This window comes from Poecilia latipinna, unplaced genomic scaffold, assembly GCF_001443285.1.
Source record: "Poecilia latipinna isolate Pla-1442-1.1 unplaced genomic scaffold, P_latipinna-1.0 Scaffold1100, whole genome shotgun sequence".
NCBI lineage: Eukaryota > Metazoa > Chordata > Actinopteri > Cyprinodontiformes > Poeciliidae > Poecilia > Poecilia latipinna.
Genome location: NW_015113716.1, coordinates 164,902 through 178,845, shown reverse-complemented (window position 1 = coordinate 178,845; position 13,944 = coordinate 164,902). Strand labels below are relative to the sequence as shown.

At 40.0% G+C, this 13,944-nt stretch overlaps 1 protein-coding gene across 1 annotated transcript in view; it reads left to right on the top strand.

Annotated features, from left to right (window-relative positions):
• usp43b (ubiquitin specific peptidase 43b) overlaps window positions 1-13,555 on the top strand; it is a 100,580-nt gene extending 87,025 nt beyond the window's left edge. The window contains exons 9-16 of the mRNA XM_015052296.1: window positions 3,591-3,694; window positions 8,010-8,087; window positions 8,187-8,319; window positions 8,948-9,290; window positions 9,600-9,758; window positions 9,856-10,044; window positions 11,171-12,262; window positions 13,293-13,555. Coding sequence (XP_014907782.1) covers window positions 3,591-3,694; window positions 8,010-8,087; window positions 8,187-8,319; window positions 8,948-9,290; window positions 9,600-9,758; window positions 9,856-10,044; window positions 11,171-12,262; window positions 13,293-13,303 — 2,109 coding nt within the window. The 3' untranslated portion in view covers window positions 13,304-13,555. The remainder of the gene's footprint in view (window positions 1-3,590; window positions 3,695-8,009; window positions 8,088-8,186; window positions 8,320-8,947; window positions 9,291-9,599; window positions 9,759-9,855; window positions 10,045-11,170; window positions 12,263-13,292) is intronic.
• The last annotated feature ends 389 nt before the right edge of the window (window positions 13,556-13,944 follow it).

Genomic DNA, 13,944 nt, shown 5'->3' with positions numbered 1-13,944 from the left:
CTTTATTTTAGCAGTGATATATGACCACAGATGATATTAAAGGGACCGTATCATGTATAATTGGCTTTTGTTTTTAGCTTTACATCACGTTTTAATGTCATTCCCTCATCAATACCTGGAGTGTTGAATTTATTCTTTTACGTATGTTTGAGAAGTCCTTTAATCTCCCATGGCAACCATTCAGCTGTGTAAAACCTAGCCCTGCCTTCGAGGGCATCTAATTGCTACTGGCTCCTTCAGACTAGCCAACACCAATTAGCAAACACCTGGTGGAACTGCGCATCAGCTGAGCTCATTACAGGAGCTGCTGCTCAGTGCAACGCTGACAAAAACGTTGTTAAAGGGTTAACATGTTGTGATGACTTCCTGAAGGCAGAGTTTCAGAAAGAGCAGGAGCTTCTTAAAGAGACAGAGGCCTTTTTTCATCTGACAGTGCAGTGTGACAGAGAATCACACCAGCTGAAAATGTAGCAGATGTTGCCATTTTGATTTGTCCAGTCAAACCGAGTCTACCAGACTATCAGTTGTGGAAACAACCTTAATCTGAGGTCAGACAATGTCGTGTTTTCCGTCCCGTTTTTATCTTTGCTGAAGATTAAGAAAAGTTTACCTGAAAACAAAGATTCTCTTAAGTAAGATATCAAAGCTGAGGAGCAGAGCAAATGTAAAAGCAATATGACCTTCTAATTGTGATATTACAGAGCAAAAAGCTGAGCTAAAACCAGTCTGGTCTGAATTTACAAGATTTTATTTTATTTTTTCCCCCAAATTTGACCCCATAAAAAAATGTTTGAGCCAGGATTCAATCTTGATGTTTTTCCTTAAACTCGGCATTTCATTCAGGGGGAAAACTATTTGCAAATACTCCACAGACGCTAGAAGCTGAGAGTACGCTAATCCAACCGGGGGAAATGCTGAAGAAAAGCACCTGAACTGTCCAGCTCTCTGAAACAAACTCCCTTCTTGGAAACAAAGCGGGGAAATATGGACGAATTTGTAGCTTTTTAATTGAAAGCAGCTTATTGGAAATGTTTTATTGGAGAGAGGGCAGCTCAAAGTCACCAAACAGACCCAGGATGGGGTGCGTCACACCGCGTTCCTCTAGCTTCCAGGCCGTCACACAGATAGAAAAAAAAAAAAAACCTGCTCTTCTTAGTTTGACATCTTTCATCTGGAGGCACGAGGCAAAATCTCAAATTCACCAGAATAAATGAACTAATTGGAAATAGAATCTTCCTTGGATTCCTGTGTAAAGTTTACATCCTCCAAACGTCCTTCACTGAAACTTCAAAATAAATTTTTCCAGGTTCAAAAGTCAAAAACCAAGGATTTTCTCACGCTCCGTCATTCCTCTTGACTGGAGGCATGAGAGGAATTTCACCAGGACGCTGTCCAGATTTTCACACTTAGCGATGGCTTTTAGGTAGGCTTATGCTTTTCTGCAACACCTCAGTAGGAAAAAGCAGGTGGAGATGCGTTGTAATACACAGAAAATCTTGGCTGTAACTTAACAACGTACTTAACATATTGGCAAGATAAACAGAAACAGTAGAAATCTTAATAAATGTAAGCATTTCCCCCTAAATAAATAATCATCTCAGAGCACAATCAACAAACTATGTTAACTTGAGTTGTTATAAAAGGTGGTATACATATCAAATGATTTAAAATAAATTTCCTTACTAATTGTGGTTGCCATGAGAGACGAGAGGATTTCTCAAACACACACGAAAGAATCGAGGCAACACTCCAGGTATGTTGTTGATGAGGGGATAACATTATAACATGATGTAAAGCTACAGAAGTAGTTTATTTTACATAATACCGCCCCTTTAATGTTTTGGCCTTTGAGATTGACCAGCAAGCTATTGTCAGAACTGAGTTTTCCATTCTATGAAATTTAGAGTACATATATTTATATGCCTGCCGTGCTTCGGTACAACCTAAGTGATGTTCAAGCAGTTTATGTTTGACAATGTTTAACAATTATCATTTAATTTTCCCTTAAGGGTTGCATATTCCATTGGGTATCAATATTTCCCAGGAATGGAGAAACGATTCCAGCTGGCAGATTCGCAGCAGATCTGAGAAGAACAGGAGGAAATCAGTTTCATTTTTATGCCTTTATCCCTACATCGTACGCAGATCCCAGCGTAATATCTCTGTGCCTCAGAGGGGGAGGAGAGACATTACCACCTTATTTGTGTTTTCATTTTCTATCCGGTTCGCGTTTTTCAATCAAACTGAAGAGATTTCGAGAGAGCAGGCTGATTGTCTGGAGGTTTATTAATATTTTTGTTGGCAAAACTCTTCCGCCGGAGGACAAAAATAAAACTCCACGATGAAACTTTTTCCTCTAACTTCTAAGATCTCAAAATGTCGGCGGCAGGAAGCTGTCACTGCTTTTAACGGTCCTAACCCCATTTTGATGCGTTTCATCAGTTTCAACCTTTGCACACGGCAAATATGTCCACCCTAAGTACATCTCAGAGTTTAAAAATGTTAGATTTTATGAAAAAAAAAACTACATTTCTGCATTAAATGGTTGCTAAGTCTGCCTGCATATCAGCCTCCAGCAGAGCTTCTGATCCCAAATGTCACATTTTTACAAGCCATGGGGAAAAATTGTCCTTTTTTTTGCCGTTTTTTTTTTTTTTTTTTTTTTTTTTTTAAGATTACACTCAACGTCACAAATTCATAGGTCCAAATATTTGATTTATTATCAAATAGAAATTCCTCAGCGTGCTCAATTTTGATGTTGCTCCCTACGGTTTGGCTGTTTGAGAAGATAAGGAAAGTTTTGCCTTTAGTACGAAGGCAAAACTTGTTTCTATATGCTAATTTTTTGAAGAGAAGGTCTGTGAAGTTATCAGTCATAGTTTCCTTTTGGTTGTAGGAAGATGTCAGCTTGTTTAAGGCTTTCAGCAGTTTCTTCATCCAAATGTCAGCTTTAATGTGGAGCTAGCTTGTTTGAGCCTCCAGGTTGCATCTCATTAGCTGCTTTGGTGATTAAGCTAATTCTACTTGAATTAGCTTACTCACCATCAAACACCTACAACTTATTGATTTCGATTCTGTTGCCCAAGTGACGGAAAATCCAAAAGTTTTGTCCATTGAAGGAGCTAAATTTGAGATGTACTAAACTGCTAACATTAGCTAAAGCTGAACATAGGCTAGGATGCTGACACAGCAGTGTCCTGAATCAACGTTAGCTTAAAGTTTTAGCTGTTTTTAAAGCGTAGACATTTTAATATTTATTACTATAGCATTGTATTTCACACAGTTTTTATTTGGAGTTATTTTGAGAAGCTAATGTCAGCTAACGCAAGCGGTTGTCCTCCTATCACTTCCTGTGTTTTCCACTATGTCATTTCCTCCAGTGATAATGCTGATGCGGGGAAAAAAGTGTTTCCATTTTATTTCACGACTTCCTCCTAGTGCAAAAAACTTTTTATTGATAAACATGAGCTTTGTTTCCGTTCATTGTGGTATTTTCCATTTGCTCTACGGAAACGCAGCTATCGTGTCGTAGGAAGCAGAAAAGCAAAGCTTTTTGGTGTGCTGACCGTGTGTTTGTTGTGTTCTTTCAGAATATCAGAGTGCTTTTCAACATCCGCGTGGTGGGAGGATCCACATTCCACAACTACCTGTCGCCTCAGGACGGGCGACCGCTGTACCACCCCGCCGTCGACAGGTGAGAGTTTGAAACCGCATGATGCGCCATAGAGCTGGATGTCCGGACATGCTCCTGCGTTTTGTCCAGCGTGTTGACTCGAGTTTTCCGTTATCTGCCAGAGCGGATCAGAGCGGCATGTCATATCAGCTGTGAATCGCTGGGTGTTGATTAGCTTCCTGCTGAATCTGTGTTGCAACATGTACTCAATCCCCTCATGCTCTTTTTTTTTTAAACAGTTTTCCATAAAACTTAAGTGATTGTGGTGTAGTTTTGTAATATTCTCTTTCCTTTACTGTTCACTGCGTAATATGCAAAAGATGCTTAATGTTAAAAAGATATACGTGATTTGTCTGTTTATAAGAAATTAAGCATTTTATTTGCATATGAAGTGCTATACATTGTTCACCTGTTCATTAGAAAACTCAGTAAATTTTCTCATATTTACTGAATTTTCTCTCCAATCTGAAAGAAGTATAGTGTTTTAAACTACTACTCTTCCTGTGCTTGTTCAGTCAAAACCAAGACTAAGGTCAAAGGTCAGAGGGAAAAAATCCAATCAAAATTCAGCGCTGCAATGACATGACCAAACTTTTTTTTTTAAACCAACTACATGTAATATAATCAGCCTAAAGTGAAATTAGAATATCTTGTCTAATTTGACATAGTCTCTCTTTACATCTACCAAACCCCACTCTGACTTTTTGCGTCTCCGCTGCGATTGTGAAATAAGTTGCAGCGTCGTTTCTTCACAAATGCAAATTCGACGGCTCGCGGTGGCAGAAAGGGAGTTGCTGATTTTTTTGGCGTCATCTTGAAAGAACTTCCATTTGTGCAGCTCAAGAAGAGTTCATTCACCCGCTGAATGGCACTGATGGGAGCAGAAGCTTTCAGGATCTTTTGAAATGCAAATGCGTCGCACGTGGTATCCTAGAAATCCATGTGATGACAGCGTTGGAGCCCGAGATGCTGTCCCCGAGTAAACCCAAATAATGTGTTGGGAGAATGGAGAAAATCACCGATGATGTTTTAGTCTACTTTGGTCTTTTTCTGCAGCATTACGTGCTGTAAAATGTGAATGTTGGAGATGTAATTTATCTTATGTTACTCATGTCAGGGAGTCACTATGCTGCAACTCACCACTAGTTGTGTAAAAGTTTGATCCTGAAGCTAAAAAGAGTTTGGCTGAAATGCAGTTAAAAATGAAAAAATAATATTATTGTGAATTCTTTCTCTTTTGCACACACAGTAAATTAAACATAATATCATTCAGCTATTTATACTTTTTAGGCTAATTATTTTCTGTTTTGTTCATCTACGAAATGTTTTTAGTGTATTTCAATCAGTAAAAATGATTGCAACAAAATTTCTTTGAAATGGTTCAGAAAGTGAAATTCAGAGTTGCAAAAATAACGGAAAATAAATAAGAAATTATGACGTCGCTCAGAGCTCAGAGCATAGAATTAGACTGAATAGATCTGCCCTTATGGATCAGGCCACTGATACCCAATTCATAATTCTTTTCCACATTTAGACCGATCCAGATATTGATATCGTATCGGAGCATCTCTAGTTAGTCAGATGAACTGCTGTGACGTCCATCCCTTATCCACGTTCCATCACTTCCTAGTTCTATCTGGAGTCCCAAGACATTTGCCAACTTTACTGAAACATTAATGAAGAGAAAAACAAGAACTGCTCTGTTTCCCAAGTCTTGCGTAGAGCTCAGTTGTTGATATGTGCTGCTGTCACGTTTTCTTTACAGGATGATTTCAGGTTTTCCATCCGGAGATGGTCTGACGTTTGTCCGCTCTACTCAGATTGTCGCCTCCACTGACCAGCCGTGCCCGCTGCATATTTCAGTGCTTCCAGACTCTTGTCTCGCGCCTTTATTAAACAGCCGTTGCATCACATAACACCATGGTGTTCTTCACTCTGAATGTAGAGTACCTTCATGGATTATTTACAATTTCCTGCTATAGCATTCCGGTTTTCTTAATCCGAATTATGTTTTCTGAAAAACAATTAGTTATTCTGTAACCAATAAAAAATTTAAAATTGTTCCCAACTATTTGAGTTTTTAGAGTATTTTCAAACTGAATTGCAGCAGAGAGTTTCTGGTTTAAAAAAAGAAAAAAAACACAAACGGCTCTAAGAAGTAATGCTGCACACAGATGGAATATTGTATTTAAGTTGCTGGTTGTGTCGCTGGAAAAGATATATGTGTGAATGTTATGTATAGAGTGGATTTTAGATCCAATCAAGCTTTATTACTGAAGCACTTTAATATACCGCCCACAGGACCAAAACACTGCATATTAACAACAGACATTAAAAAAATGAAAGGAAATAAAACCTTAAAATTATTCTGGGGTTGTAACTACAGAGTCGTTGCATTAAATCCTCGTCTGTGTTTGTTTCTACGTTTTTCAGTGCACATTAACTGTTGTTTTTAGTAACTCATTCCGCCTTTCAATTGGCCCTCGAGGACAAAAAGTTTGAGTTGAATACAAATGTGAAAATCAGACTGATTAAACAGGTGTACAAGCAGCCGCGCAGTAAAAACATAAACTTGGAAGGAAAAGTCAGAGCAGATAGACGAGTTTTAAAGCTGCAGTGTGTAATTTTTATTTTTTTTTAAAAAAGTTTTATTTGTTACAATTCTCATATTACAACAGTATCTTGAAAAAAGGAGCTTGGAAAAAAAAATCAAGCTCCTCTGTCTTCTTCCTGCACTAAATGCAGACATTCACCACTCAGTTAGAGACAACCAATCAGAGCCAGGAGGCGGGTCTCAGTGCTGTCAATCATGCTCATGCTGCAGCAAAACAACACAGCCTGTCACAAATGCTAAGGCTAGTTAGCATAGCCATAAATGACAGCGGATGAGCGGTTTTCCTGGAACATTAAGTTGCTTCACCGCTATTAGCTCATTTAGGAGTGCATTCACGAGGATGATTGACAGCATTGAGACACTCCTCCAGGCTCTGATTGGTTGTTTTTGACCTGGAGCAGCACATTAATTCAGGAGCACAGGGAGAAGGCGTAAAAGATTGATCTTTTCCCAGATCGTCTGTCTCATATTAGACTTTTACTACATTATGACAATTTTAACAAATATAGAAAATATTTTCTCTAAAAGTTACATACTGTAGCTTTAAGAGCTCATTTAAAAACAGATGGAGAAGAAACTATCAAGAGTCGTTCTACATCTTGTATCGTTAAAACCTTTTCAAACATCTGATTCAATGTTGTCAGATCTTAAAACCAGATTAGAAACCCTCTAAAAAAATATTCTGGCCATTAATTGAAGCTAGAGCCACATTTTTCCTAAGGATTTTAGAATGGAATGATTGGCATTTTAATGTGCAAAGATGTGTGGGATCTGTAGCTGTTCTTTGGGGGTAGGCTAACTGCATGGTGACAACGCCTGAGAGCAGACTGATAAAGATACCAAGACTAAAATGTCCTAAAGTGGAGAAAAATCTTTAAAAACATCAAAGAAGTAGGAGCAGAACCTGCAGGCTTTAAACGAGCAACAATCTTTGGTAAAAGGAACCGAGTCACAGACTCCGAGTGGACAAAAAGTCATTCATGTCCGACAGTCCGAGTCCCGTCAAACAGTCAGAACCTGGAAGAAAAGAAACGTCCCTGATAGTTTTCTACTTTTGTCAAATTATTTGTTATTATCATTGTTATTCTTGGCTGAATATGTTTTATTTACATTGAGTTTGCGGCTAACGCAGGTGACGGATCCCGCTTCTTCTTACATTTTTCAAATTCTTTTCTTGTTTTTATATCGACGTATTCTAGTCCAGAATGCAGAGCTGTAACATTACTGACACCTAGTGGTTAAAAAGCGTTAATACATTACAGAGCCCGTCACCAATTTACAAAAAGATCTCAGTGGTTTCAGGTTCCTAATAATTTATTCAGAGGGTTTTTTGTTTTGTTTTTTTACCCTCCAGGATGAAATAATGATTAAATAAACAATTCAATAAATCTTGGAATCGTGAACTGAGTGGACAGGTGTGAACTTATTGTGTCTTTTTTTTTCTAATACACAAAACATTTCCACTAATAAGTTAAACGTCATAAACAAGTTAGATTTCAACCTGATACTTTTTATAATATGACAGAGTTATTTTTTTTTCTTTTTTCATTTTGAGAATAAAGTCATAGTATTACAAGAATAAAGTTGGTCTGGGATACTGAATCTCAGACCAACCTGTGTTTTCCTGGAACAAAAGCCAGAAAATTTGTTAGCCACATTTGATTAGTTGAAGCAATAAAAGGAAAAAAACTCTAGATCTGAACTGCTTCCTTCGTCCCTTAGGGCCCTGAAGCTGTGCGGTTCTGGAGGGCCTCCTCACGTGAAGCTCATCATCGAGTGGGAGCACAGAGTCAAAGACTGGTCAGTGCGTTTTCCTCTGTCCCTCTGTGATGCCTCGTTGCCTCGGTTTGTATGTTTTTCTCTTATGTTTTTTTTCTCGTTGGTGTTGCTGGGTGCCAGCCTGTTTGGTAACATTCATGAGGAAGTGGTGAAGGATGGAGACAGCGTACGAAACCTCCTGCAGCAGCAGCACGTCCAGCAGTTCAGCTGCACCTTGGACGAGTGCTTCCAGCTCTACACCAAAGAGGAACAGGTGGAACTGGACTTAAAAGACACTCCACTGCAAAGACACTACATCTGACCAAGTTTTTCTTTCTTTTTTTTTTTTGTCCAGTTCCTAGTGTAAATATTGTAGTTCACTGAAAATAAGACAAAAGTAACTTTTCAGAAAGATTTAGGAGCTTGTTTTAAGTCAACAATTCCTTAATATTGATTTTAAATATCTACTAGTTCCACTGGCATTTTTTTACTTATAAACGGAGAAAAATGTCTGTCATAATTGAAAAAATTTGCTAGTGGAACTAGTACTTTATTTTTTTAAATCAATATTAAGGAATTATTGAATATAACCAAGTCTGTATCTTATTGAAAAGTTCTGAGCAAGTTAGTTTTGTTTCATTTAAAATGTAGTAAGATATTTCCTCTAGACTTACTTGGTAAGATTTTGTGTTTCTTGTTTTCCTTCTGCTTTACAATCATACACTGCTTTGTCTTGGTCTGTCTCCTGAAATAAACATTACATTTTGTGACTTGACGAAATGTCAACGCATTCAGCTGGAATGAGCACGTTTGATAAGCGTTGGCCTCTTGTGGATTTGCTTCGTCCAACTTGGTGATTTTTGTTTTCCCTCTCTGTCTTTCCGTGCCTCTCCTTCGATCAGCTCGCCCCAGATGACGCCTGGAAGTGCCCGTACTGCAAGCAGCTGCAGCAGGGCATGGTGAAGATGAGTCTCTGGACCCTGCCGGACATCCTCATCCTCCACCTGAAGCGCTTCAGGCAGGTGGGCGAGCGGCGGAACAAGCTCACCACCTTCGTGCATTTCCCCCTGGCGGGACTGGACATGACGCCCCACATGGTGAGCCGCAACAACGGCCCCCACCAGCGCCCTCTTCAGGCGGGCTGGAAGCACTGCAGGCAGCCCGACCTGGCTACTCCAGACTTCCTGTACGATCTCTACGCCGTCTGCAACCACCACGGAGGGATGCACGGTGGTCACTACACAGGTCTGGACTCCTTCTAGGGCTGAAACGAATAATCACGATTAATGGCATTAATCCTGATAAATCTGATTAATCATTATCATTGGTATTAATTACGATTAATGTTATTAATCGTGATTAATTGGATGATCATGATTTTCTGCCTTTTTTGAGTTTGTTACTCCAGTTAATGATTAATTGATTACTCAATTAGTTTACGATTAATTCAAGAGTCGTATTAATCATGATTAATGGCATTAATATTAATATTACCTATTAATATTAATGGATAATATGATCCTATTATTAATATTCCTGTCGCTTTAATTGCAGCCTTTTGTCGAAACTCGGTCGACGGTCAGTGGTACAGTTACGACGACAGCACCGTAGAGCCTGTCCCGGAGGCCGAGGTCTGCACACGAGGAGCCTACATCCTCTTCTACCAGAAAAGAAGCACCATCCCCCCCTGGTCTGCCAGTTCCTCCCTCACTGGTCTGTTTCTCTTCTCAGTGGTTTTGTTGTTTGTTTGTTTTTTTCATATTATTCTATGTATGCAACAAAAAACAAACAATTTGGTGTTTCTGGTCAGGTTCCACCAGTTCATCCACCTCTGACCACTGGCTGGTCCGGCTGAACGGGGGAAGCAGCAGCGGCGGCGGCGGCGGCGGCAGCGCGGTCTCGGGGGTTCCCAGTCCGGCTCTTTTGGAAGCGGGATTTGCTCTGGAGTCTCCTGAGTTGCCGGTGTTTGGAGACGAACCCAACAGAGGAGTAGAAGGAAGTGAGTGTTTGTATTAAAAAGAATGAAAACTGCCTGCAGTAATTTATGTTGATGCCGTTTCACCGTTTTCCCGTGTTTAGGTGTCGGATGTGAACTCACCCTAAACCCCAAGCCACATTTGGACCAATTCGGTAGCTTTGGTAGTCTAGCTAAACTCAGAACACTCAGAATAAAATTACCTCATCTGCACCAAATTGTAACAATGCTTATCAAGTTACAGACGGTGCACAAATATTTTTAGTCCCTAAACTTTTGTTTGGGTTTTTTAGTGGGTTTTTATGTGACTCACCAGCACCAAATATTGAATTTTATTGAACTGTTCCCTCAAAATTTCCTAATTGTTTTGTTTTTTTGCATTAAAATCACTGATGTTCTTTTGCTACTTTAGAATTTCACAATATTTTCCCCAGTAAATCCGTTCAAATATCTACATATGGAAGAAACAAAATGAAAGAAAAAATGACAAGCAGATTGGACACAAGCATTTTTATTCTCTAAATAACTTAAATATCTCGATTTTTGTTACTCGCCTTGTCAGTGACAGACTGTGATAAAGTATAGAAGAAGTAAGAAACACTGCCACCTGCAGGTCAGAGTTAGCGGGTCACGTAAACTCAATTACCGAAATTAGCAATAAACTCTCTGTCATACATGGGAACTGTTGATTGAGTTGTGCTGTTATTTGAAGCACCAGATTTTAGTTTAAGTATTTTAGAGTGTGTCTTAAGCATCTAAAGACACATTGGCTGGACTTTGACTGAGCTATTCTAAAGCATTTTGTAGTTGTCTAATAGTATGGTTTAGACAACTAAACCATACGAGCATCTAACTTTTTTCTTTTTAAGCTTTAGCCTATATTTAGCTCATCATCAACTCCGACCAGCATCCAAAGAATGTGTATGTAATGTTTCATGGTGGTGTGTTCAAGGTGAAGAGCAGTGTTAGCATTTTGCCACACTTAACATTTCGCATGTAGACCCATTTTTATTCCAATTTTGCATTACTTTGTATCAGTGTATTTCATAAAATCATGGGAATACCTCTGCAAAGGACTGTAAGTGGTCAAATAATTTGAATATATCAGCTTTTTGTGAGCGCAGACCTGACATTTAATGTGTTTTTCTAGATGGCTCCAATCAGATGATGCGAGGTACCAAGGTTAGGAGCTTAAGCATGAGGTCACCTGCCAAACCCAAGGACGCTCTGAACAAAGTTCTTCCACTGCGTTGGTCTTTTGGGTCCAAAGACCGCATCAAGCACCCGGCACAAGTCCACCCTGGAGAGCTGGTGGAGTACCTGGAGTCTGGACGCCGGCCCAGATGCACCAAAGACCCCATCATCACACTGGTGGCCACCCCGCCACAGAGGAGAGTCCTTGACGTGGGACAGGACTGCAGCTCGCCCAGCGGCAGCAGTCTCAGTTGTACGGACAGGCTCAGCTGCGACACTTGTTACTCTCCCAAAATCCCAGAGGGGCAAAGGCGAGCCTGTTTGGAAAGAAACACGGGCCAAGGATCTGATAACGAGGGAAACCTCCGTTCAAGAGATGATGATGGTTCGAGGCAAGGATCTTTGTCTAAGAGACTGAGAACTGACCAGGTCAGGGCTCTGGACTTCCACCTGCAGAGAGGCGGCATTCTGGGTGGCCATATAAGCCACAGCGCTCCTCCGAGCAGAGAGTCTACGCTTAGAAGAACCGCCGTTCAGGCGATCGGCCTCACCAGGGGCCAAAAGGACTTATCACAGATGATGGAAGGCAGGAGGAACCCAACAGGAGAGGGTCAGAGCCAAGAAAATCTCCTGTCGTTTTTCAAGCCGGTTTTGACAAACAAAGACATTCCTAGGTCCCCAGGCAAGGAACAAGCGAGACAAATAAATGGTCACGAACGTCTGGGAAAACTGGCGAGCAGTAATTTAGCCAAGCTGTCGCTTTCCAACGGGACTCTTCCAGCGCTGGGCAGCAGCGTTCCCACCTGCGACGGCCACGGCTGCAAAGCCCAGCTGGTCAATGGAAAAGCTGTGAATCAGGAGCCAGTGGACATCCAGCGGGCTCACAGCTCCAGCAACATCCAGACCAAGCTGGACTTCACGTTTCGCAGATGTGCCTCCCTCCAGAGGAACGGGGAGGTGGGGATCCCTCAGGCGCACCGTGTCCTGCTGTCAGACAAGCCTGGCCACTCCACGCTGCAGCGGACGCGGTACAGCACCACCTCCCTGGGTAGGCAAAGGGGCTCCATGAACTCTGGCAAAGATGTGTGGGACGCCTCGAAGTAGATTCCTATTTAGTAATCTCACACTGAGAAATGATTAATCTGAGTAAATTTATTCTGTGGGGGGGCCAAATTGTTGACACCCCTGCTGTTAATATGGTGGTAGTGGCTAAGCTGGTATGGAGTTTGTCATGTTGTAGATGGGTTGAATCCCTGCTACATCCGTCTCTTTATACCACTGTGACACCGTCTTCGCCCCAGGATAGCTGTGGCTATAATGTAGCTCACCACCATCTACGTGTCAATTACAAAACTTTGTCGATATTCAGCAAATGTCGAAAAAACACAATTTCACAATTGCCGCGTTTCCAGTAAATAAGAAATGCAACTTAAGTCTCACTTGAATAACTCTGTTAATAACAGTGTTATCGCGTTAACAGAGCCATCCTCCTCCTATGACTTCCTGTTGCCTCATTCGTCTTTTCCACCAGTAGTAACAAACGGTTGTCGATCGCATGACTCGGGCGATGCGAAAAAAGTTTTGTCCATTGTAGTTTTTGTGAAATACTCAAATTTTGATATGGCCAAAAAAAACTTTTTATTGAAAAACGTGAGGTTTTTTTCAAAATCGGTACGTTTCCATTCAGTGTATTTATTTTTGAAATTCCAATTTGATTGTAGTATAAAGAAGCTTTGGAGTCCTCGTACTTGAGAAACCACCGTGGCAGCAGGACAGTATTATTTTCTATTGCATTTGGGTTATAGAAACATATGAACGACATGTATGGGTATACGATTGAAAGGTTCCAAATATGTGTGTAGATGAAATTTTTTTCACCTGCCTGCTGTGTGTGTTAGCAGGATAGATATGGCCTGTCTTTATCGCATTAGCCATTAGCTTAATGAGTAAGACCTTTGAGTAATATATTTACTGGAAGGCCTTTTCCACGTCTTTACTAACAGATTTGCCTGCATTTTTTATTTTTATTGTGACACTTATGAAACTTATGATTGTGTTTGTTTTTTTTCCTACACCAGTGCCCATGTGACAGCCAAGAATGACAGCCAAACAAAAGGACCGCTCACCTGGTTTCCCAGAGAAGCGCCCCCTGTTGGAGGCATTGCTTACAGCAAACGACGTCTCTATTTTATTTTATTTTTTTCCTTTTTTAATTTAATCTTTTCATTGTACTGTTTTAGGTTCTTACCTGTGTGTGTCTTAAACTAAATCTATGCAGAGTTATTAAAAAGTCTGAGGGAAATTACTAGGTTATTTTTTCCCTCCACTCACTCTTTTCTGACACTGTTTACTGATTTTTTTTATCATTATTATTTTATGTTTTACTGTCTGTTTGAGTTAATCATCCACATTTGTGAAAATGAGAGCGATTTGTGAATGCTCTACGCTTGAACTTCCACGCGAACTCTCAGGAACGCAGGAAGTTGTTTTTCGATGAGTGTGGTTCGTATTGACGTTTAAGAAAGAGATATTTGCTCTACTGACAGGCCAGCTTATTAAAAGACTACAAAAAAGTACTAACACTGGTCTAAAAATTAAAACACTGGACAGAAATAGTTTACTGTTAGAGAGTCCATTTTTAAAATGATTTATTTATCAAATTAATATATATATATAATATATATATATATATATATATATATATATATATAATATATATATATATATATA